The sequence below is a fragment of the Gossypium hirsutum genome, chromosome A10 (genome assembly GCF_007990345.1).
Source record: "Gossypium hirsutum isolate 1008001.06 chromosome A10, Gossypium_hirsutum_v2.1, whole genome shotgun sequence".
Lineage (NCBI taxonomy): Eukaryota > Viridiplantae > Streptophyta > Magnoliopsida > Malvales > Malvaceae > Gossypium > Gossypium hirsutum.
Window position 1 is genome coordinate 19,083,611 of NC_053433.1, and position 23,023 is coordinate 19,106,633.

The 23,023-nt window shown below is 32.6% G+C and overlaps 3 protein-coding genes across 3 annotated transcripts; 1 reads left to right on the forward strand and 2 right to left on the reverse strand.

Moving 5' to 3' along the window:
- The first annotated feature begins 2,738 nt into the window (after positions 1–2,738).
- LOC107900636 (splicing factor 3B subunit 4) lies at positions 2,739–5,535 on the forward strand. Its single transcript, XM_041078947.1, is given in 12 exon segments — positions 2,739–2,975; positions 3,058–3,106; positions 3,230–3,318; positions 3,407–3,463; positions 3,560–3,622; positions 3,719–3,784; positions 4,411–4,497; positions 4,671–4,764; positions 4,871–4,957; positions 4,960–5,124; positions 5,127–5,321; positions 5,324–5,535. Coding segments are annotated over 12 exon segments (1,080 nt in total). The 5' UTR covers positions 2,739–2,870; the 3' UTR covers positions 5,347–5,535.
- Positions 5,536–6,654: 1,119 nt separating this feature from the next.
- On the reverse strand, positions 6,655–7,698 carry LOC107900238 (uncharacterized). Its single transcript, XM_016825925.2, has 3 exons — positions 7,319–7,698; positions 7,090–7,223; positions 6,655–6,997 (listed from the first exon to the last, which is right to left on the reverse strand). The coding sequence occupies exons 1-3, from the start codon at positions 7,492–7,494 to the stop codon at positions 6,924–6,926; spliced, it is 384 nt and encodes a 127-aa protein (XP_016681414.1). The 5' UTR covers positions 7,495–7,698; the 3' UTR covers positions 6,655–6,923.
- Positions 7,699–9,172: 1,474 nt separating this feature from the next.
- LOC107900635 (uncharacterized) lies at positions 9,173–11,684 on the reverse strand. The gene is made up of 2 exons (XM_041078948.1): positions 11,214–11,684; positions 9,173–9,850 (listed from the first exon to the last, which is right to left on the reverse strand). The coding sequence occupies exons 1-2, from the start codon at positions 11,321–11,323 to the stop codon at positions 9,646–9,648; spliced, it is 315 nt and encodes a 104-aa protein (XP_040934882.1). The 5' UTR covers positions 11,324–11,684; the 3' UTR covers positions 9,173–9,645.
- Between the last annotated feature and the right edge of the window lie 11,339 nt (positions 11,685–23,023).

Consider the following 23,023-nt stretch of genomic DNA (forward strand, 5'->3'; position numbering starts at 1 on the left):
GAAAGATAAAACAAATTAGGAGATATGTATGTATGATTTTTTCGAAAACAAAACTTAAGGATCATGATTAAATATTAATTTGAACAAGGAACTTTGAAAATTTTGACAACACGCGTTTAATTCAACTCGACTCTCAAAAATCTGTCCCCAGCGGAGTCGCCAGCCGTAGCGACGTAAAAATTTCTCTTTCGATCGCTAATTGAGGCGATTATTTGAAAATTTAAAAATCAACTTTCGATTTTATTAAAAAAGGGAGTCGCCACTGATCTTTTTTCTAGGTGTGACCGGACACCTAATAAATCATCCTTTTTTATCTCATGATAACCACTACATCTTCCTTCATAAAAAATTAATTATTATCAAATAGTAATCAAGTTATTCATCACAAAGACGAATAACCCATATAAAGTCGATGAGAGGATATCATTTACCAATACCTCGGGTTATGAATTCCATTATTGTGAATGACGCTACATTCTGTAGAAGTTGTATACCTAACGCACCAGCTTTTGGTTCCTTATTTATTTGAACTCAAGCTTTTACTTACATCAAAGTATACGAATCACGCATATATAGTCTGTCATCTACTTAAGATTAAGGTATGCCACACGTTGAATGTTACAAGTGAATAAATCTATAAACGGATTCAGAATCTATTCTTTTTGGGTCCACTCCAATGTACTATTGGTTTAGTCAATCACATCTATGCCTCTATCTTTTGATAGTAGTCTGCCCCTAAAACAATTTGCTCATTTTCGATTATGATAAGAATATATTTAGGTTTTTCTACTAATATAAGTTTCTTTTCGTATTAGGATCCGACTACATAATACCACTTAGTATTAGTTAAACATTAGACAACAAATGAGCTAATATTTGCTTTACATGCAAAAACCACATGATGACAATATATAAAGGGTATTAATGTAATTCATGAATAATTTTATTAACTAATCTGTTCGAAAAAAATTACAAGTATATATAGACAAAAATACTACACTTAGGGCACTAGATCCAATACAATAACTGTAGAAGGTCAAGTTACTTAGCATAGGTAGTGGTTTCAATAGCATCCTAATAAATGTGATACCATGTTTCAGCTTGCAAATCAAACATAACTAGGTGTAAGCGATTGAACCTTTCCTATTGAGCATCCATAATTGATAAAAAAAGAGTCTTTGTAAAATCAGTAGGGCAAACACAAAGTTGGGCTTCAAATATTACGCTCTCATGATATAGAATGGTCTTTTTATCAAATGTATGACATTAGGTCCTCACTAAGAGTCCGCACCACTTGTAGGTTAGCTTTCAACTTCGCTTCCATAACATGCTCTATAGTAAGCGGGTTTTGAAACTTCACAATTATTTCTTGCACCCTTCTCACTTCGAAGTTAAGGTTTAAAATTCTAATATCGTAGGTGGCTATTATAAGGAGGGATAATTGTACCATAAAGTGTAAGCCCAACAAAAAAAATCACTAAAACCCAAAAATTTGAACCAGTCCAAGAGACAAATGTCGCATGGATGAAATTAGCCAAATCTCCATCAAGGGCAACAATAATACTTGCCAATGTGTAAAATGACAAGATAACCTTTACTAAATAAGGACATTAGCTTCAACCAATTACCAACAAGAAGTTGTAGGTGTCATGGGGCTAGAAATTTAGTCTCGCAATCCATGCGACCTTAGGCTATTTATTAGGTTCAAATTCGCCTAAGTCAGCTTTGCTCTCGAAAAGTGAGAATTCTCGATAGAAATTCTTTACTGCACCAAAAATAAAACGGAAGAAACTCAAAGACAAAGAAGAAAAAAATAGAAAAAAGCCATAATAAATCAGCTCACAAGGTGTTTGAGTAAATGCTCTCAACAATATTCAATTACTATGAATAAAGATACAACGGGATGATTAGAAATGAGGGGGAATGCCTTTATTTATAGTTGAGTTCCCCCCACATCCAGCGATACAGATTGAATTACATCAATGATTGAGATTAGTATCTATCTATAATATGAGAGCCCTAAGGGTTCTAAACTCTGTACATTTTATCATTTAAGGTTTATAATAATTACCTTAGTAACTCTAGTTTTACTAGATTGTTTCACTGGCTACCAATGCTTCAAGTAGATAGGTTTCTTTATGTATTTCACGTATCAAGCCAGTTCAGGTGGGTTAAATGAGTCTTATTTAATTAATTGACCTTTATGAGACATTTTGTGTACAATGATAACGAACTTTGATCCACGACCGTGACATAAATACCTTTATGTACTCTTAAACAATTGAGATACACTCAACATTCTCATATAATTTAGACTGAGGTAAAAACTCATGTTAAGCTTACATCTTGTTTAATCATCCTCATAAAAACCTCCTTATTTTTTACTTAGCCATAAAGTATTATAAAACCCATAATTAACCTTTTGTGTTGCAAGTCACTTATTTTTCCATGAGAACCTCTTTCAGTACATAACCGTCCCATAATTATGTTAAGGTTTATCTTAACAGATCATCTGTATAATATATATTTCTATTTTTTTTTAAGTTTATAGATTAAATATGCGAATAAAATAAGGATATATGAACATTGTTATATTTAATTAGCAGAAAATAATAAAAAATTAAAATTGGGCCTCAAATTTCAATCCTCATACGAGGTGTTCAAAATCACAAGGCCGACACTGGAAACTTGAGAAGCCCATTGCTGAAAACTGGGCCAAGGTAGGCCATCGACGAACGCCGCCCGTCTTCACTTGAGACACTCTTGTAATCCCTTAGGGCAGAGATCTCCAGAAAACTCGAAAAAACAGTCTAATCAGGGTTTTAGCGGAAGAAGAATCAGGAGAGAAAAAGGAGGGAAAAGCAAAGCAAATGACAACGCGAATCGCTCCAGGAGTTGGAGCGAACTTGCTTGGTCAACACTCCGCCGAGAGGAACCAAGACGCCACTGCTTATGTCGGCAATCTCGATCCTCAGGTTCTCATTATTTTCCTTCCTCTCTCTTTTACCTCATGCCTTTTTGTTGTACTCATTGAAATCTTTTACTTGCTTTTTTTAGGTATCTGAGGAGTTATTATGGGAGTTATTTGTTCAAGCTGGTCCTGTTGGTACGTTTAATAATCATAAGTTTTTGAATTTGCTTTACTGTTAAAGCTTCTGAGGTTTAAGTTTAGTTCGAACATTTCTTTTGAATTGATTGAAAACGCATGGGATTCTTTCTATCATTTCAGTTAATGTCTATGTGCCGAAAGATAGAGTGACTAACTTGCATCAAGGATATGGATTTGTCGAATTCCGAAGCGAAGAAGATGCTGATTATGTATGCCTTAGTCCTTAATGAATTTTCAGCCTTTCGGTTCTTTTTTTTACTATTTGAAATAATTTGATTTATTTGTTTGGATTTATAGGCTATTAAGGTACTCAACATGATTAAGCTTTATGGCAAGCCCATACGTGTAAATAAGGTATGGAACTCGACAGGAGCAATGCTGCATTTCTTTTAGCTAAAAGAAACGTTATTTTCATTGACTCTTATGGTTTTCTATTTTGATTGATTTCAGGCGTCTCAAGATAAAAAGAGCTTAGATGTTGGAGCAAACCTTTTCATAGGGAACCTTGACCCTGTAAGTATTAGTATACTATTAGAAGCATAGAGATGCAATGACATGAAGTCCTAGATTTCCTGTTTTAACTTAATGATTCTTGGGTTATACTTGCAGGACGTGGAAGAGAAACTTTTGTACGATACTTTTAGTGCATTTGGAGTCATTGTTACAAATCCCAAGGTACTTGCTTGCTGATTTCTTTTTACTATTTCATTCTATCTCATGGTAAACCATAGATAAATTAGCTCAGCTTTCTCCATATGTGGAAGTGCATGCCTACATGTCTTCATTTGCTTGTTTAGTTATTGATGCTTTGCTGCTTTTTGACTTCAAATATAATTAATCAACTATTGCACCAGTTAAAGAATATGAAGTTTGTGGGTTGAACTAAAGTGTTTTCCATCATAACTTTATTCATGATTAATGATGAGATGAAGTTGAACGGACCTGTGATATTGACAGAGTAGGGTGGCGTGTTTTTGTTCTGAGCAGCCACATTTTCTAAGTTTGTATCAGCTTTGAATATATCTGCATGGTCATGTGATGGCATAATCTACTAGATGGACTGGCATATCTTTTCTTTTTCATTTTTTTTTTATTTTTTGTTTTCCGGAGAACTGAATGATACTAAAACTAATACTGAATCCTAGTCTCGTTCTGCTTATCTCTTGAAAGTCGTCGATAGTGTGCTCAGAAAGTGAATAAGAAGTTAACTAGATATTTAAAATATTTCAATGTTTCCCATCATTTGGGTTATTATGCACTCTTTTTGTCAGTGAGTTCTGATGATCACTTTCTGATATCAGATAATGAGAGATCCTGAGACTGGAAATTCACGCGGTTTTGGATTCATCAGCTATGATTCATTTGAGGCATCTGATGCTGCTATTGAGGTATGTTTGCAATGCCACTTGCATGTTATTTGCTACTCAGAATAGCATTTTTTATTGTTGTTATCAATGTGAATATGTGATGTGATCACAGTCTACATGATTGACTTGTTTCATATATCTTGCAAAATATGTTTACTTCTTGCAAAATATGTTTACTTTCTCTTCGACTACAGGCAATGAACGGCCAGTACCTCTGTAACCGTCAAATAACAGTTTCTTACGCATATAAGAAAGACACCAAAGGGGAGCGTCATGGCACCCCAGCAGGTTCATTTTTTCCTTTTTTACCACACCTGATCTTACCTTGTAGTCCCATTTCTATTACTATTATTGGTTTGGTATTTAGACTGAAACTTTTCCTTGTAACACAGAGAGGGTTTGGCAGCAAGCAATCCAAGTTCCAGAAGAGCAGGCCCATACTTGTTTGCGAGTGGACCTCCAACACTTCCTTCTGGTCCCCAGCCAATGGTGGTATAGGAGCACCGGTGCCGCCACGACCTTTTCCAAATGGCACTGTTCCTCCTGGCCCTATGCCAGTAGCACGGCCTCCACCCCTCAAAATGTTCCCTACCCACAATGCAGCTTGCCGGACATCACCTTGGCAGGGTCAGCCACAGCATCTTGGACAACAATTCCACCTCCAGTCATGCCTCCTCCTGCAATGCAGTACAGGCCACCTCTGCCAACATGCCACCACCCCACCCCACAATCAGTATCTGGTCTTTCAAGGCCTCCGCCACCAATGGGAATGGGAGCACCACATGGTTGGCCGCAACAGCAAATGGGTGGAAGGCCTCCTATGCTCCAAATGTCAATGCCACCCCCTCCCCACCACCTTCTGCAAGTTGAATTATCCAACTACTGTTTTTCTTCGTTCAGCAAATGTAGTGCATTTTTATTTCTAGCGGTAATAGAAATGATAAATGTGGATCGTACTCTATTGATGTATTAATATCCGAAAATTAGACTCCTAAATTTAATCGTTCGTTCAATGATTGGTAAACATTTTTTGTCACCAAGCATGATCGTTTCATTGCAGATCAAAGCCTTTTCTTCTTTCAATGTGTAAAATAACGTACATATGTAATTTGAGTTCAATCAAGTATCCTTTAATTCTTTTATGGTTTCCGCCATGCTTCACGTAAATTAGAGTAACCATTTAAGAGTCAAAATATACTCTAGATTCTCATATTTTTCATTATTTTTTATTTAATTTCAGTACTTTCGTTTGCAAGGTTTCCTTTTTTACTTTCTCCATTTAAATTTAAATGTTAATACATTTAAAATTCTTTTATTAAATTTATCATCGAATAATAATTACTTGATAATTATATAATAAAAAAATAATATTGCTATGATCTTAAATTTAATAAATAGTTATAATAATATTAACTATTCTTAAAAATTCACAGTTAAAATAAAATAAGTTAAATACATTAAAAAATTAAAGTACTAAATTATATGAAAAATTAATTCCCAAAGAAAATTGAAATTTCATTATTATTATATAATATTAATAAAAATAAAAATACATACATGTCAGCATTTTAATTATAATAACATATCTAGGTTAACTATTCCATTATATAAAATATAATGTAAGAATAATATAAAGATCTCATTATTGTAAAATTTCAATAAAAAAGTAAAAGCTTGTGTATTTAAATACATGTACATAAACATTTTAATTAAAAAGAAATGTTTATATTAAAAGTTGAGTTATCAAAAAATTAAATTTAAAAATAAAAATAAGATGACTAAATCAACACTATTAAAATTTTCGATTAAATTCTTTGATATGGTATTTTAAAACATAAAAACAATTAATTATATAGTAATAAAAATAATGTGAAAAATAATAATTAATTTTTAGTAAAAAAACCATTCGAAATCATCATTGAAATATATATTTTTCTATTAGAATAGTATTATTAAAAAAGTTTATATTAATATTTTGATTTAAATATTTAAATCAAAAAAATTAAAATTGGAGCATTTTCTAAAAAAATGAAAAACCACGTCTGAGTTTGAAAAAAATTCAACTCGATCAAATCGAAAAGCTGGGCTCATTTAGAAGTTAGTATGTGAAATTATATCAAAATTAAAATATAAAAATAAAATCTAAAATTTGAGCGGAACATGGAAATTAGAAGGATAGAGCTGAAATTTAACCATTAATTTATAACGTAAAAAGAGCAAAAAAAACAATAGACGGGTGATGGAGGAAGGCTTTAGGGCTTTCACAGATACAGCTAAAGATGTTTGTTTAGGAGAAAGTTTGGTAACAGCTTAAGCCGTGTAATAACCCTTACATATATAGAACTGCAGTAAAAAACTGAAGATAATAAACTAATGCAAGGTAAGGCGCACATGAAACAAAATGGAGGAGGGTACTTGTGAACATAGTTGGGTTTTCCATCCATGGGTTAAGAGGAAGCGTGAGTTTGATTCCTGGCTTTCTCCTTCTCCTTCACTTCACTCCCCTGCGTCTTGTCATAAGCTTCATGCATTGCACCCACCCACAAATCAAATACAGTTCAATTAAAACAAGTTTTACTTACTACTACCTAACCATTCTACTCTACTACTAACCTGGGTGACTTCCATGAATCTCCTTGTTTTTTTTTATGTCAGATATACTCTCGTTCTCTCCATAAATTCCTCCAAATCCTTCTTCATCTGATCTCGTAGCATATCCCTCTCCGAATGACTCAGACATGACATCCCTTAACACATGAAACAAACAGTTTCAAAACCACTAGTAGTAGTAGTAGACATGGGAAGAAAAAGAGAAGCAACATCTTAATTAATATATTCTAACCCAGGTTTTTGTTCAGGCTTTTCGTCTTTCTGCTCCATGCTTTCTGGTTGCTTGGAACAACTTGTGATGATTGGCCTGAAGCTGATCACTGAACTTTTATGATGACTTAAAGAAGCTCGCAGAGATGGAGTGAAAACTGCTGGTGGCTGAGCTCGAACCGATCGGATGGCTTTCATTTCCGCCTACCTTCTTTCGGGTTGTGAAATTATTGAACATTGTTTACTTAAAAGGACAATACTAGAAACCTTCTTTCTTGTTATGTTAAGACACGTAGAAAATGTTAATGGACAGGTGTGGAGTGTAGGAAATGTAGTTTCTGATGAATGTCCATGACCCAGATGGCACTCGAGGAGGGCCAATGAAATATACGGGTTCTACAGAAACCACTAGTTGCCGACACTTAGGCCTCTAATATTTCGACAAGGAACGGTGTGAACCAAGCCTGATGGATGAAGTAGGCAATCTCGGACATTAATTAAAGGGAAAAAGGATTATGATAAACGAAATTAAAAAATTAAGGGTAAAGGAAAGGTGAGTTTCTGTCTGTTGACGGAAACAAAAACGACAAGGCCCATTGGAAATTGAGAAGAAATTAAAGTGACTCATTGGTGCTCGAAAAAGAAGGCCCAATATACATGGTTTAGCTGGATGGAACTTATTGCCCGAATTAAACAAAACATTCACAAAACTTGGTCTCGTACACGGAGCTACACTGCCGTGGAAAGGAAAATGTGACAATGAGGAAATGGCGAAGGACAAGGAGGGAGGGCCTCCTAACCCCTACAAGTTTGGACTTACATTTATTACCGTTAATGGAGGCCTTTGCTCTTGTAAATCAAAATTGACACTAGGAATTCTTCCTTCATTAGAGACAAGCCACTGTCATTGTAAATGCACTAGAGGGTTGATATTGGTGGTTGGTGCCTTTTTAGGCTTTGCCTTTAAGCGTGACCTCTGTTCTTGAGTGCTTGACTCTGTGTTCACTTTCATTGATCGGCAACTCCTTTGCTTTGCTTCTTTTGTATTATATTTTAACCTTGTAAATCAAAATTGATACTAGGAATTCTTCCTTCATTAGAGATAAGCCACTGTCATTGTAAATGCACTAGAGGGTTGATACTAGTGGTTGACGCCTTCCAGGCTTTACCGTCAAGCATGGTCTCTAATCTCTAATACTAGCAATTCCTTAGTATCAATTCCTACAAACTTAGGGTATTACAGCAATAAAATTAAAGTCAAAAGTGAGACGTGTTTAGATTTAATCATTGCAGTGGTAACAAAATGAAATATAATAAATTAAAATAACCATTAAAGATATTAGAGTAATATTTACGGGTAATGCAACTTATAACATATTTGAAAATTTAATAAATAACTAAAAATGTTAAAATTACAAAAATATAGGTACATTATTTATACATTATTTATATATTTATTTAAATATTTTGATTAATTAATATATAAATATGTAAATTTATTTATTATATTAAAAAAATTAAATCAAAATAATTAAAAAATTTTAATTTGAAAATTTTGATAATAAGATATTATATATTAAGTTAATAAATGGTAAAGAAATACAAACAATGTTGTGAAACTCCAGTGGAGAAAAAACAAGTCTGGTGCAATTAAAAGACATCTGCGACAATAAAATGCCAGAAAAAAGGATATGTCTGGAGCCTCAGCCACATGATGATAAAAGAGGGCCATTAATCCATTTCCCGTTCAATTTGTGGAGCAATATTGGTTCTAATATTCCATCTAGTTCTCATATTTGAATCTCAACTGTGAAGCAAAAAAGACTGAAATCCACAAGTTTATAAACTAAAACAGTGTATTCAAATGAGAGGATAGTAGAAGAAAAATCAACAAGGTTATGAAATTATACTTATTAATACTCGGTAACAAGGACAACCCTCAAGAAAATTGAAGCATATTGCTTCATACAACCACTTAAAAGAATGGCAAATTTTCTTTCAACCTCCCTTGCCAATTCAATCCGAAAATGGTTTCTTTTCTTCTTCAATGTTCCCTCTCTCTCTTGCTTTCATTTTATAGGCATATCGTTCTTTTTGTTGTATACAGAACTGTCAAATGTTACAGGTTCAAAGTGTATGGCAAATGACCATGGGCTTCAAGTATAGTTTTGTGAAGAAAAATGAACAATAAGTTGTACCATCTACTTTAAAAGAAGGTAGGCAACAGTCTTCACCGACCAAGATCAATTTTGTCAATGTCTGAATTCGCCCCATTTGTTAAAACAAGTAATAAGCCATCCACGGGCAGCTCAAATAATGAATCAAACTACTTTTAGCGCTTAAAACGGATCACATGGACAAGGGTAATAGAAACTTTCTCTCTCTCTTCTTGACCACAGCCTGCCTACAACCTCTCAAGCGTATGGGAAGGAAAATACCAAGGCATATTGGGATACATGAAAGCCAGTAGTTACTAAAATAAAGGGACAAGTAGGATAGTATGACTAACACACTAAATGTGAAGGCCCAAAAAGTAGCCACAGCTACATCAGCCCTGCATGAAGTGAACAGAATCTTGTCAAGAACATGTAGAAGTTTAATTTACAACCAAAGCATGCCAGAGAAATGCTAGAAGGAGACATAATATGTTACAAAGTTCACATAAGGAAATTTTCTGTGAATAAAATGAACAAGTATTTTTTATAGGGACGAGTAGAATGAATATTTCTCAGAGTATAGGCCACAATGCTTTTATATCTATGACGAAACCTGAGAATGGGAAAGATTAAGAATGAATTGTATGTTTTGGCACATTGAAAGATGGATCAGTAGCCTAATACTGAAAAACACTATAGAAATCATCAAGAAAGATCTGTGTTTCAACAGAAATCTAAGTCTTAGCCATCTCAATTATGAACCTCTGCTTCGACAGTCATCAAACTAATTGTTTCCCTACATCTAGAATTAACAAATCGCTATAGTCATTCCTTATCAAGATATATCTCTTATCAATGAATACAAACTCTTATTACCAGCCAAAAAACCAATATGCTTAACAAAGATAACAATCTTCCATCTCCAACACTAGAACTATCATTGACCTTACTATTTTGACTCTGATTCAGAAGCTAAAAACACGATAACAAGAAATGACCCAATACTCTTTGAGTCTTCAATATGGAATCCATCAACGGAAAGTGACAAACCAATGATTCTTTAACAAAGTTAAAAGCTTGAAGAAAATATATGCATTGATCATCTTACTACTTCACAAAACAGTAACTCTGGATAGTTTATTTCAGTATTTGAGGAAATTCTTAGTCAACCTAACTTGACAAGCCTAAATTCCCAAAGTTAAATCTCTCCCAAAAACATCAAGGTATTTAACTTAAAAGTCGTTCTTTGGTCACTTTACGACTTAACCATTACAATTTCAGCGGTGGCTAAAATATGATCTTACTTCCACCAGTTCAGTACATCCACTTCAAATACCATTCTTGAAATAAAACCGTAAACTTTGAACAGGATTCAATAGTCTGGTTCAAGCTAAAAGCGAGAACAATGCATTTGAAGAACATCTTAATCCTATCCAATTTATCATCTCTTCAACTTAATATTAGCCACTAACCAGTAAAATGATCATGGAAGTTGGAACAATACCAAATTCCTAATATTAAAAATTCAATTATTCTCGAACATTACAGAAAAGGCAAATAGTTTTCATCAAATTAATCTTCTTATCAAGACAAAAATAAGAAAAAAAAATCAATCATACTGATTGCAAATCAATCAAACAAGCAATCATGTAAAAATCATACAATAAAAAATGCAAAATTGACACGTTAAAATATACTTTTTTCTAAAAACAAAGTAAATAAACAAACAACAATGAAAAAGAAGATAAAAAGCAAACGTACCGGGAAGCGATATGGGGTTTGGGAGAGAAAAAGATAAGACGAGGGTACGTGTTTTGAGATCGGATCTGGTAATCTCTGAGTTGCTCTACGAGTTTAGACCGAGTTATCATGTCGCAAAACTGGATGTCTTTCTACTCCGATCTCTCTTTGGGCTCTCTGCTAATGAATTTAGGACAGTAAAAGCTCGAATTGTGTTGATTTTTGGCGGAATTTGAATTGGAAGAGTTTAGTTGCGATCGGAGTGTATGATTAAATGAATCAAACGCAGGAAGCAAGTAGTGAACTTTTAGGTTGGCTTTTGTTTACAGTGAATTTTGGCTCATTTCGGGTGCGGAAGAGTAACTGATTTTTCACTGATTCGGGTTCGAGAGGATCCGCACCTCCTGATTCCGACTACAATACATCCACAATGGAGCCACCGGGTGCCCAAACTGATTGGTCTTTTTCAACTCGGTCGTTTTTGCATTACTACTAGCCCTTTCCATATTTATAAATATAATTTTGTTATGAATTATGATTTTGGAAAAATATTATTTGCTTTTTCTTTTACATGTATTTATTAGGAATTGAACTCGCACCACAACTAGTTTACATCAAAAAATTTATGAATATTATTATCGTCAGAAAAGAAAAGAAAAAAAAATCAAATCTATGACATTCAATGACTTTAATATCTTTAGTAATTCGACCACCATGAGAATTTTATAATTTATGCGTCAAAAGTTTTATAAAAATCTGTTTATCTATATGATATCAAATTTATATACAGAGATTTGCAACAAGTTCTTTTATAAATATATATATATTTTTGGTCGATTGATTTATTTTATTTTTATCTTTTCAAGGAAGGTGAAAAACTAATCTTAGTATGAATTTTGATTTTTGATCTTAAATTTATTCAGCATTTGTAAAATCCCTAACCTGTCTCCGTCACCTGATTAGTGTTATAGAGTATTACCAAAAAATTGAAAAACATTTAGCATCATATTATTAAATAAATTAATCTTAATTAAAAATCAATCAATCATATGCATTTTGTCCCTTAATCGAGCCTTCAAGGCCCTAAAAATAGCTTAGAAGCAATTCAGGACTAATTTGAAACAAAACAAAAAATTTGAGAAAAAGTTAAAAATTTTGAAAACAGGGGTCACACATCCTTGTAAAAATTGAATAAAGGGACACACGGTCATGTCCCAGCCCGTATCTCTACCTGTGTAACTCACTGAGTTGAGTCACATGGCCGTATCACAGGCCGTGTGTCAGACCGTGTAACTCTCTAACTTGCAACACACGGCCATGTCGCAGGTCGTGTGTTAGGCCATATGTAACACCCCTAACCCATATCCACCGTCGAAACAGGGTTTCGAAGCATTACTAGAATTTGTAGATCACTTAAAAAAATTTTAATTAAATACTTACCGATTCAATGCATCATATAAATAAATATATTACCATTCAATCAATAGCTTGGCACTTGTCTAAGCATCAAACAACAACATTGTTAGTATACTAGTACATATATCATATAAATTCAACATTGATATACTTATTTTCTCGACATGTCACACTTGAGTTTAATAATTGTCTTTACTTACATAATTTCCTTGTATCAACATATCAAAGATAATCATATATATACATGTCATAAAACATATCATTCTCTTACCGTTTCTTCATAAGTATATATCATTCATTTTATTATATCAATATTTCATGCTCCATCATTTCCATATATTTTATGTATATTTATTCCGGTAATAGTTTATATCAAACTTAACATAAATTATATTCCATGTACTTATACTTATTTCGTTTATCTATCTTCATAATTATTTCATACAACTATTTTGTACATATATTTCCACATGATCAGTTCTTGTAAACATTTCATACAACCATTTCATATAATCATTCGTCATCTGATACATATTATCTGAATATCAATTGTTCAACAGATGTCATATCATCTCCCATCCATGGTCTTATTTATCTTTGACATGATGCCATAGTGTCTTTCAACTATAGTCTTACTCATTTCATGTCATGTTGCCATGGTATCTTTCAACCATGGTCTTATTCATTTCATGTCACGTTGCCATGGTATCTTTCAACCATGGTCTTTTTCATTTCCCATCATGTTGCCATGGTATCTTTCAACCATGGTCTTTTTCATTTCATGTCACGTTGCCATGGTATCTTTCAACCATGGTCTTACACATTTCATATCATGTTGCCATGGTATCTTTCAACCATGGTCTTACACATTTCATATCATGTTGCCATGATATCTTTCAACCATGGTCTTACATATTTCATTTCAAAAAACACACTCCCGCAAGCCTCATCCTTACAGCGGGATTACCAGTCCAGGCTAAATCCCCTGCAACAACAATTACTCTAATGAGTTTGGATCTGAATTAGCAGTTCAGGCTAAATTCAGTCCCTAATTCAGATTACCCGTCCGAGCTAAATCCATTTTACACGTATTCTTCCGGAGGGCTATATCAGGATAGGTCACCCGTCCGGGCTAGATCATTTTTACCGTCAATTCCTTTTCAGAGATCCATCGAATTTTCCTTTCATTCAACCGGGATTTCTTCCCTTTTTTTATCAAATATATCAATGTTTCATCAATTTTCATATAATGAACATTCAAATCATATTCACATCAATAACATACATTTCAAGCATTTAAGAATATAATTCAAGTTACACGAACTTACCTGGCAAAAATGCAGAAATATCAAGATTTAGGGGCATTTTGGTAAACTTTTTCATTTTCCTCAATTTTTACCCAATCTTGATCCAAATTAATAATTTCATTCAATTTATTAATTTAATCAATAAAAAAATTCATTTCCTTCATTTTGGTCATTTTTGACATTTTTACAAAATTGCCCCTACAGTTATTCTTTTATTCAATTTAGTCCCTGAGTCTAAAACATACAAATTATCCATTTTAAATGTAAACCCTTGCTAGCTGAAAATTCATATACTTATTTTCATCCTCCTCCTCCTCTCCATTCCACATCCTTAATGTATATATCATTCTTATAAGTAACATTATCTATGATTTCACTATTTACTTATAAATTTATTCAAAGCTGTCCATCTGTGTCATAGTCACTTAATTATTTTTATCTTGATCTACATAACTTAAAATTTAGATCCGCTAATTTTCCATGAAACTAGACTCATATATATTCTTACCATAAAATTTTTAAAATTTTTGATTTATCCAATAAGTACAGTTTATTCTTTAAAGTCACCCCTATTCTGCTGTCTGACAGTTCCGACCCTTCTTCACTAAAAATTAATTATCTCCTTGTACAAGATTCAAATGATATTCCCGTTTATTTATATTGAAAATAGGCTCATTCATAATTCTAAGCATATAAATTTAAGCCCCTAATTATTTTTATCCAATTTTTTATGATTTTCCAAATTCAGAACAAGGGAACCCGAAATCATTCTGACATTGTCTAACTAAATTTGTTATATCTCACAATTTACAATTTCATTGCTTACATTGTTTCTTCTATGAAAAACTAGCCTCGATAAAATTTAATTTCATATTTTATTAAACTTATAATTCGATTTTTGAAATTTTTGTGATTTTTCAAAGTTAGACCACTGTTGCTGCCTAAAACTATTTTAGTGCAAGATATTAATTACCATGTTTATAACACCCTTATTTTCTTTCTCTACACTATTTCTCTTCACTTTCTCTTATTTTCTCTTCACTAACATATCAAGAACATAGGACCATATGTAATGAAACTCTACATTAACATCAATCCCATGCTTTTTAAATAATATCAAACTTAAAAATATATTGAAATCATGATGTTCTTACCTTGTTCTATTTATTTCAATCTTCATCTTGATTTTCTCTCTCCTTCAGCTTCCATTTCTTGAATCCGACTTGATATTCTAACTTCCCATAGTCTCCTTAACATTTTTCTCTCTTGGTAGCTATGGAAATTCTTTTGATTTTTTGGTGAAAATGGTAAATTTTTTGTAGAAGGACCAAATTGTAAAGAAAGCAAAATTTTCTTTCTTTATCTCTTCCTCTCAAATTAGTGCATGGGAAAGATGATGAAAATTATTCATTTTTTCTCCCTTTTATACTAAATAAATAATAATAAAATAATAAAAATAAAATAATAAAATATCTCATTAAAATAATATTTATCTAATTAAATAATTTTAAAATATCATCAACATTATCATTACTTTCTAGATTTATCTCTCTTTCAATTGACCATTTTGCCCTTTAGTATCTTTTAAAATTCTATCCTTGAGTCATCATTTAATTTGGTAAAATTATAATTTAGTCCCTCATAGTTCTTCACCTATTCAATTTGGTCCTAATTCATCCATTTTCCTTAGTTTCTAGATCATTCCACCCTTAAAATATTTACACTATTGGTCCTTCAACTTTTTCATATTTACACTTTAACTCCTCAAATTTTGAGTATTTACTCTTGTGCAACAAAACTTTTCTTACTTTTACAATTTAGTCCTTTCTTGAATTAATATATCATAATATACTCCTAATATTGACATAACTCAAAATTTCCCTTTTTGTCACTTTATTTTCTTATTTTACTATATCAAGGATAATATCTTACTGTAAAAATTTTCGGGGTATTACACCATATAACTCACTGACTTAATGCATTAGGAATTTACAAAAGACACGTGGTTGTGTGATAACTTGTGTTACAAGCCATGTGATCCATATTTAACCTTAAAAAGATGTCATTTCAAGGCTAAAACACACCTAACCATCCATTCCATTTGTGCACACATTCAATAAACCTAAGCATCATTCAAACACTTATAAACATACCATTTCGAACATCCTATTTCATCTAACCAATATGTCATTCAAAGGCACCATATTTGTATCAAAACGTCATTAATCAAATCAAAGCAACATAGCCACATTTCAAGCATAGAACCTAGTTCTTTTATCCACCAAATGACATCACATATGACCATTTACAAGCCATCACAAACATGCCAAAAAGATATTATATACAAGCACTTAAAAGTGGCTAAAATGACCTAACTTGATAAGGCATTAAAATCTATCAAACCAAACATAAACTTCAAAGCATAAACATACCAAAACATCCATCACACATTCAAGAAATACCATTACAAAAGGTCTTATACATGCCAAATATAACCTTGGCCAAATTACTCAAAAACTACCAAAATGGTTGTTGGATAGTGTGATAAGTCTCTGACGAGCTTCCAACCGGTCGAGTTTTCGATTATCTATAAAACAAAGGAAAGTAACTACGTAAGCAACTAGTGCTTAGTAAGCTTGTATAAACTCAAACATAACTTACATTTCTTTAGCATAAACTATAAAATATGCATAATGTCATTACCAAGACCATTAGCCTAGTAAAAGATTATACAAGCACATCAAACTCACAAGTTAGTATGCTTATCCATGATACAAATGAATTCAATCATATAGTAAGTAAGTTTCATATACACATCATTTAATTCATCAACCTTTTCATATGATCATAAACTATTCTGTTTGTGTACTTACCATGCCATTTCCTTTACTTACCCGTTGAACCATCTAGAATTACATCGGATACTTGGGAATGCTCACACATAGTGTGCCTTTCCATATAACCGTAACCTTTCCTTTTCAATAATGCTCACGCGAGCTGTGAAATGGGCTTGCTCACAGGAGTTGTGAGTCAGAATGATAGCTGCACGATGCTGCTCGAGCTATGGAGAATCCGTAGAAAATGCAGGACCTCAACCATCGGTAGGACATTCAAGATTAGCACCCGAAACATGAAATCCCTAATGACATGTCATTCGTATCCTAAGAATACTTAAGGTTCAAACGGGATTCGTTGTCCATCAATTACTCAAACATCGATGCATATGCAATTTCAAGTCCATTTATATTAACACAATATAGAAAATAATCAATTTAACTAACATTAATATGGTCATAATTTATATGAACTTACCTCGATAACTTTGGTCGTAAAAGTAGAGTTGCAATTGAATCCAAAACTTTAGTCTTTCCTCGATTTAAATCTGGTTGTTGTTTATCTTGATCTAAATAGATAATTTCATTCAATTAAGTACTTCAAGTATTCAATTCAATTCAATTCAATCCATAATTCATATTTATGTAAAATTACAAAATTACCCCTAACATTTTAACTTTTCACAATTTAGTCATTAAGTTCATAATTTGAAATTTAACCATTTTAATCCTCCATAAAAGCTAACCGAATTTCTTAGGGACTCATATCAACCCACTTAAATCATCATTTCATAATTTTACCATGAAATTTTACTATTTTCACAAATAAATCCTTAAATACAATTTCACCAAAAATCACTTTATAAAACATGTTTGTTTTTCAACCAAGATTAATAATCTATCAAATAACTCCAAAACCTATTCAAAAACAACCATGGCAAGTCCCTCAACCTTTAATGGTTTTGCAAATTAACCCTGAGCTAAATAAATTAAGCTAATATGATCACAAAAACATAAAAATCATTAAAAATGACCAAAAATTACATACCATGCATTAGCAAAATGACTTGCCGAACCTAGCTCCTCCTTTGCTATGGTTTCCAGTTGAAACAAGGAAAATTAAAGGTTGAAGATGGCTACTTTTGTTTTATTTGTTTAGTTTATGTTATTTATTTTCTAAATTACTAATTTGTCCTTTAAAAACTAACAAAATTTCATGCATTTACTCATCAAAGCCATCCGCTATAAACTCAATTGGTATAAATTACCATCTTAGTCCATTAATTTAAGATTTCATAGCCATTTAGCCCTTTTGACTAATAGAATTCAACTTTTATACCTTTTGATGATTTAGTCATTTTTACTTAATTAACCATTTAAACTTCAGAATTTCTTAACGAAACTTTAACAAGACTCTAAGATAATACCTTAGACAATAAATAAATATTAAAATAATAACTCACTCTTCGTAATTGTGGTCCCAAAATCACTATTTTCGACACCACTAAAATGGGTTGTTCCAGGATTGGATGTCATAGATCCAGTTTAAGCAAATGGTGTTCCAAAATTTCAAAGATGCTATAGATTCGATGGAATATTGATTGAATGTCCCATGGTGGTGCATTTTATTGCTGCTTTGGATGACTATCCCTTGAGCCATTCACTTCCTACAAGTAATATCAAAGGTATTACGATACAACTACAATTTTTTTAAACCGTTCTATTCCACCTAGTTAATTAGAGTTGTTATTTAAGTTGTCTAAAACTTCAATTCATGTAGTTAAGAAGTTAGACTTATCTTAAATAACATTTTAATTTTTTTAGATCCACCATTATGTTTATAATAAAATTTTAATTTTATTAACTTGATATAAGATTTTATAATATTGGTTCCCTTTAAATAAAGAATTCATTAGGACTTCCGTCCTACAAGATATGTTGCATTCCTTGAAGTGAATGCAAACAAAAATACATTTAAAAGGATATAATCATGAATTTGATAACTCTTCAAAGGATTATGTCACTTATCACATGATTATATCCTTCAAAGGATAGAGATAATTTACATTTTCAATGTGATATGAAATATCATTGGTCATATACCCATTGTATGCCCAAATGTTTTGTAACAATGAATATTATCTTTACAAGTGGAAATTATCTTGTTCAGTACTGAAACAAAACCAACATTAATGCAATATTTTCTTATTTAGTACTAAAACAAAATCAATAAGCAATATTTGGTAGTACAAAATTAGTTGAAAGCTCTAAAAGAGCTAATATTTCAATATCTGAAGTATCAAATTTTGTGATGGATATTGTATTGGTTTTAAAAGTTATTCACTATAATGGATCCCATATTGAGATTGTGAATGAAGAAAAGATTATATTTGGTATGAATCACTCTTACTATGAGTATCTACATATTTTGATTTTGAAAAGGATTGAGAAAGATTGAGTTTTGATTGTAAAAGATTCACTTGAATTGTGGATTAATTTAAGAGAAATGTATGACCATCAAGATATGGTAAATTTATCTAAACTCATTATGATTGGGTGCACCTGAAGTTGCAATATTTTAAATATGTAAATGATTATAAATCTGCAGTATTTGAGACGAGTTCTCAATTATGTGGGAATAATAGTACTAATGAGAACTTGTTAGAAAAAACTTTTTCAACTTTTCATACTTTAAATGTGCTATTGTAGAAACAATACCATGAAAAATATTTTAAGATACATTATGAATTAATGTCATGTTTACTTATGGTTGAATTAAACAATGAGACATTAAATGGAAAAAAAAACAATAAAGCTCATTGTATTAGGTTTGCTCCTTTCCCTGGAGCAAATATAACAATATATAAAAACATAGTCTTTCACGTGGACGTAGTAAGTGACTTTATAATAATCGTAAAAGGAATGGTCATATTAATTCTTCTCACTACCAGAAGTGAAAAAAATGAAGATAAATAAGAGAAGAACAATAATTACCAAGAGAACCATTTAAGGAGTGAAGATAACTTAAGTTATCGATGAGGTATCAAAGGTCTTGGTTGTGTACTTGTCGTACACCTAAACATTAAGTATAAATTACATCATTTCTATGGATTATGACACTAATTACTTAAATATTTGATTTCTCACTAGTAATAATTCTTCTCACCACTAGATGTGGAGATATAAAGATAACTAACAAAACAAGAGTTCTTAATATAACCTTTCAAAGAAAAGAGACAACTTAGGAAAAGTTGTTGGTTATATACCTGTCATACATATGGATATCTTATTATTTAATTAAAATTCCTTGGAACATATGTCTAGTAGACAATACATATGTATCAACTGTTGAATTGAGTTGTGATTAGTTCATAATTGCTCCGATAACAAATGTGGCATCCCGTAGCTCAAACCTGAAAATTGGGTTGGGTATAGGGTGTTACATTTAGTGGTATTAAAGTTACAAGTTTAGTTGATACTCGGACTAGTCGAGCTCAAAATTGAGTCTAGAGGTAGATGCCAAGGTCAAGTTGAGTCAGAGTCAAGATTTGGATGCTGATTATGGATTTTTCTGTTTTATAGTTGAAAAAGTCTAAGAAATTGATAAATATTGAAGAAGAAATGAAAAGCAGTGACCACTCTATTGAAGGTGAGAATCGAGGTGAGATTGAGGAGCACAGTGTTGATCAAACCTATGCTCGACGAAATAGAGCTGACAGACCTCGTTGAGAGGGTCGACGCGACTAAGATTTACTCCGCAAAATAACAAATGTACTCTAAAGAGTAATTGGAGCTGCTCCACAAACTACACTGATAGTTGTAACCTGGCGAGCCCCAATAAGTGAGTTGTGAAAGTATGGAGAAACAGAATTCAAAGGATCGAAAGGTGTTTAACTTTCCTAAGCTAAAATCTAGTTGGAATCAACCAAGTGAGTTTTCCAACCGCTAGAATGTTCACCGCTTGAGTGTGTCACTTGTGTGGTATCTCTTCTAAAGGAAGAAGCATACCAATAGTGGTTAACAATCACCCGATCAAGTTATTTGGATGTTCTTCTAGTTCAAGTTTCAAAAAAATATGTCGATGAATTGTATCTAGAAGATAAAAAGCAAGAATTTATGATGCTAAAATAGGGTGATATGCTGGTAGTAAACTATGAGTGAGAATTCTTGCAACTTAGAAAGTATACCCTCGAGTTAGTGCCCACCAATGAGGAAAGTTGCAAGCGATTCCTTCGGGGAATAAGAAATGAGCTTAGAGTTCAGCTAGTTTTACAGAAGCTTAAAGTATTTGTTGATTTAACTGAATGAGAAAAAAATCATTGAACAAGCCATGGGCTTGGATAAGAAAGTTGAACATTCCCGAGAATTAGAAAAAAGAGTCGGGACCATTAGTTTGCAACCCCCTACCTAAGCAAGCTAGAGATCTCAAGGTTCCTACAGATCAACTCCATAGAATATCAGGTTAGAGAAAGACTGGGCTAGACAACCATCAGTATCCGTAGGTAGTACTAGGGGTTTGATAGAAGATGTAAGCATCCTGAATTGTGAGCTTTGCAAAAGGAGGCATAGAAGTGAACGTTAAAAAAATATAGGGGCGTGTTTTCGATACAAACCCCTAGAGCATTTTGCTTGAGAATGCACAAAAAATGTTAATGATGTTTCTGCTATTACTTAGAGATGTACTCCTGCAAGTAGAGGTCAGGGAATTACCCATGGTGACTTAGTTGCAAAGGGTAGCCAAGGAAAAGAAACTAATTCGACAACACAACAATTTAAAGCTAGAGCTCCTGTACGAGACTATGTGGTCCGAACCAAAGAGAAGGGTGATGTTACCAATTTTGTAGCAGGGATATTTCTTTTATGTTTTATACCCGTTTATGCTTTAATTGACCTTAGCTCTACGCATTCATATGTTAATTCTAGCTTCATGAAATCGAGAAAATTGAAATCTAAAATGTCAAGCGTGGAAATAGTTGTTTCAAGTCCTTTAGAATAGTCTGTGCTCATTAACTAAGTGTGCAGGCGCTGTCCATTAGAAATCTAGAATAAATCATTCTCAGTTGATCTATTGATTATGCCATTTGAAATTTTTGATGTAATTCTAGAAATGGAATGGTTGACCGAACATAATGTGATCTTGGACTGCTGTAAAAAGAAGTTCTCTATTTAAAGTTATGAAGGCAAGACCATTGAAGTCAAAGGCATAAGGTCAAGTGATTCTACTCTTATCATTTCATCGATTCGAGAAGCTTCTAAATCAAGACTATGACGCATATTTTGCATATTTTATTAACTTGAACTCGAATGAAAGCAAAATGGATAAGATCCAAACAGTATGTGAGTTTCCGAATGTGTTTCTAGAAAAATTGTCAAGATTACCTCATGATCGTGAGGTTGAATTTGCAATTGAAGTTTACCCGAGTACAACTTCATTGTTTATTACTCCATATAGTATGACACTAATGGAGCTAAAAGAGATAAAAGTTCAATTTCAAGATCTTCTAGATTGAGGTTTTATACGTTCCAGTATATCGCCTTAGGGAGCTTCAATACTATTTGTCAGAAAAAAAGACGGGTTGATGCGAATCTGTATTGATTACCGACAGTTGAACAAGTACTAGCGGTTTTGAGAATTCTCAAACCTGGTGGTTAACATATAAAGCTTCGACTATTTCACAAAAGTGGTGCCTTCATCTATTGTTTTGAGAATTGTCAAAGCTTCATGAACAAAAACATACTCGAAGATGCACCTAAATTGCGAGGATCTACAACATTGAAAATAGTGTTCAAGGCCTTTGAGTTGTAATTGAATGATTTGTCTTTATTTGTTAACCAAGTGGTGGTTCAAACTCCATTAGTTTCTTTAGTAGGTGGCACTTAACATGTTAGAGCAACCTTTCAAGCCTTCTCCTTAATAAACTTTATAAAGCTTCTTATATGTGCCTTCCAATAGACATAGTTCAATCATTAAGCATAGATGGTCTAGAAATTGAACTCCCTTCCATTATTCAGCAACCAACAGCAGGACCCTATCAAGTAAATTTAGTGTTTAACTAGGATATCAATTGAAAACGTTGAGTTGTTAGTTAACTTGTAATGTGAGTTGCGATTAAAGAAACAAATTAAAACTGAAAAAGTAAAATGAATAACACAACCAATCAGTTACGTAGTTCGAATCTAATCTATGTCTTGGGACCTTGCTTGGAGAGTAATTCACAACAATTCCACAATACAAGAGATAATTTATGCCTAACCTCACTCATTCTCATTGTAG